The sequence below is a fragment of the Poecilia reticulata genome, linkage group LG20, assembly GCF_000633615.1.
Source record: "Poecilia reticulata strain Guanapo linkage group LG20, Guppy_female_1.0+MT, whole genome shotgun sequence".
Classification (NCBI taxonomy): Eukaryota; Metazoa; Chordata; class Actinopteri; order Cyprinodontiformes; family Poeciliidae; genus Poecilia; species Poecilia reticulata.
Genome location: NC_024350.1, coordinates 25,133,000 through 25,134,070, shown reverse-complemented (window position 1 = coordinate 25,134,070; position 1,071 = coordinate 25,133,000). Strand labels below are relative to the sequence as shown.

The window sequence follows — 1,071 nt, the reverse complement described above, 5'->3', positions numbered from 1 at the left end:
TGGATGATGGATGGATGGATGGATGGATGGATGGATGGATGGATGGATGGATGGATGGATGGATGGATGGATGGATGGATGGATGGATCGATCTTCATGTTGTCTCAGTATAAACCAGGACAACTACCTGAAGTTTAGCGACATCCTGAATCTGAATTACTTTATGGTTTTGTTTAAAAGTAAATAGTGAAGTTAAATCCTTTATAGCTCTAATTAGTGAAACCTAAAACTCGCAGCCTGAGACGCCGTGCCGAGTTCAGCAGGTTTTAAAGTTACCTTAAACCTTTTTAACAGATTTTGCCATAAACTCTGCAAACTGTTTTTCTCATCCAACCTTCTGGCTGCTCATGTTTTGTCTGTTGGTGTTTATGGTTCCCATGGAAACCAGATGATGTAGCAGCGTTCGTGGTGTCGGCTGCAGCCGTCGCCATGGAGACGTCCCAGTGAACACAGATCCCGGTCCGGATTCCTGACGACTGTCTGCCGTTCCTCTGCAGCTCCATGGACTCGTCGTCATGACGTTGGGTCCTTCGTTCTTCCCCTGCGGTCGGCTCCGGACCCGGCCTCTGCTCCGCCGCCTGCTCTCAGAGCTGCGGCCCGGCGGCGGCCCGGCGCCGTGCAGGCGGCTCGGCGCCGAGGGCGGCACCCTGCAGCCCGTGATTGGCCAGGACTCCATCGAGCTGCTGGGCCACTCCTACCCCCGCGACGACTTCACCAACATCACGCCGAAGATCCTGGCCAAGGTGGGCTTCCACCTGCAGAACCAGCCGTACCACCCGCTGTGGCTCATCAAGGAGCGCATCAAAGCTCACTTCTACAGGTGAGACCCGGCGGACCAGCGCTCTGGACGAAACGCTTCAATAAAGGCTTTAAGGACTGGAACAATCGGGGTCGGTAGAACAAGCTAACGTTAGCGGACCCGAACTGCTCAGTTTGAGTCAGTTCAGTTCTGACCCGGTTTGGTTCCAGTTCTGACCCGGTTTGGTTCCAGTTCTGACCCGGTTCTACTGGTTTTGTTCCAGTTCTGACCCAGTTTGGTTCCAGTTCTGATCCGGTTTGGTTCCAGTTCTG

The 1,071-nt window shown here is 53.6% G+C and overlaps 1 protein-coding gene across 2 annotated transcripts in view; it reads left to right on the top strand.

The window, feature by feature from the left end:
- fars2 (phenylalanyl-tRNA synthetase 2, mitochondrial) overlaps positions 1–1,071 on the top strand; it is a 76,523-nt gene that overhangs the window by 15,802 nt on the left and 59,650 nt on the right. For both annotated transcript variants that reach the window (XM_008396840.2, XM_008396842.2), the window contains exon 3: positions 498–820. In XM_008396840.2, coding sequence (XP_008395062.1) covers positions 498–820 — 323 coding nt within the window. The remainder of the gene's footprint in view (positions 1–497; positions 821–1,071) is intronic.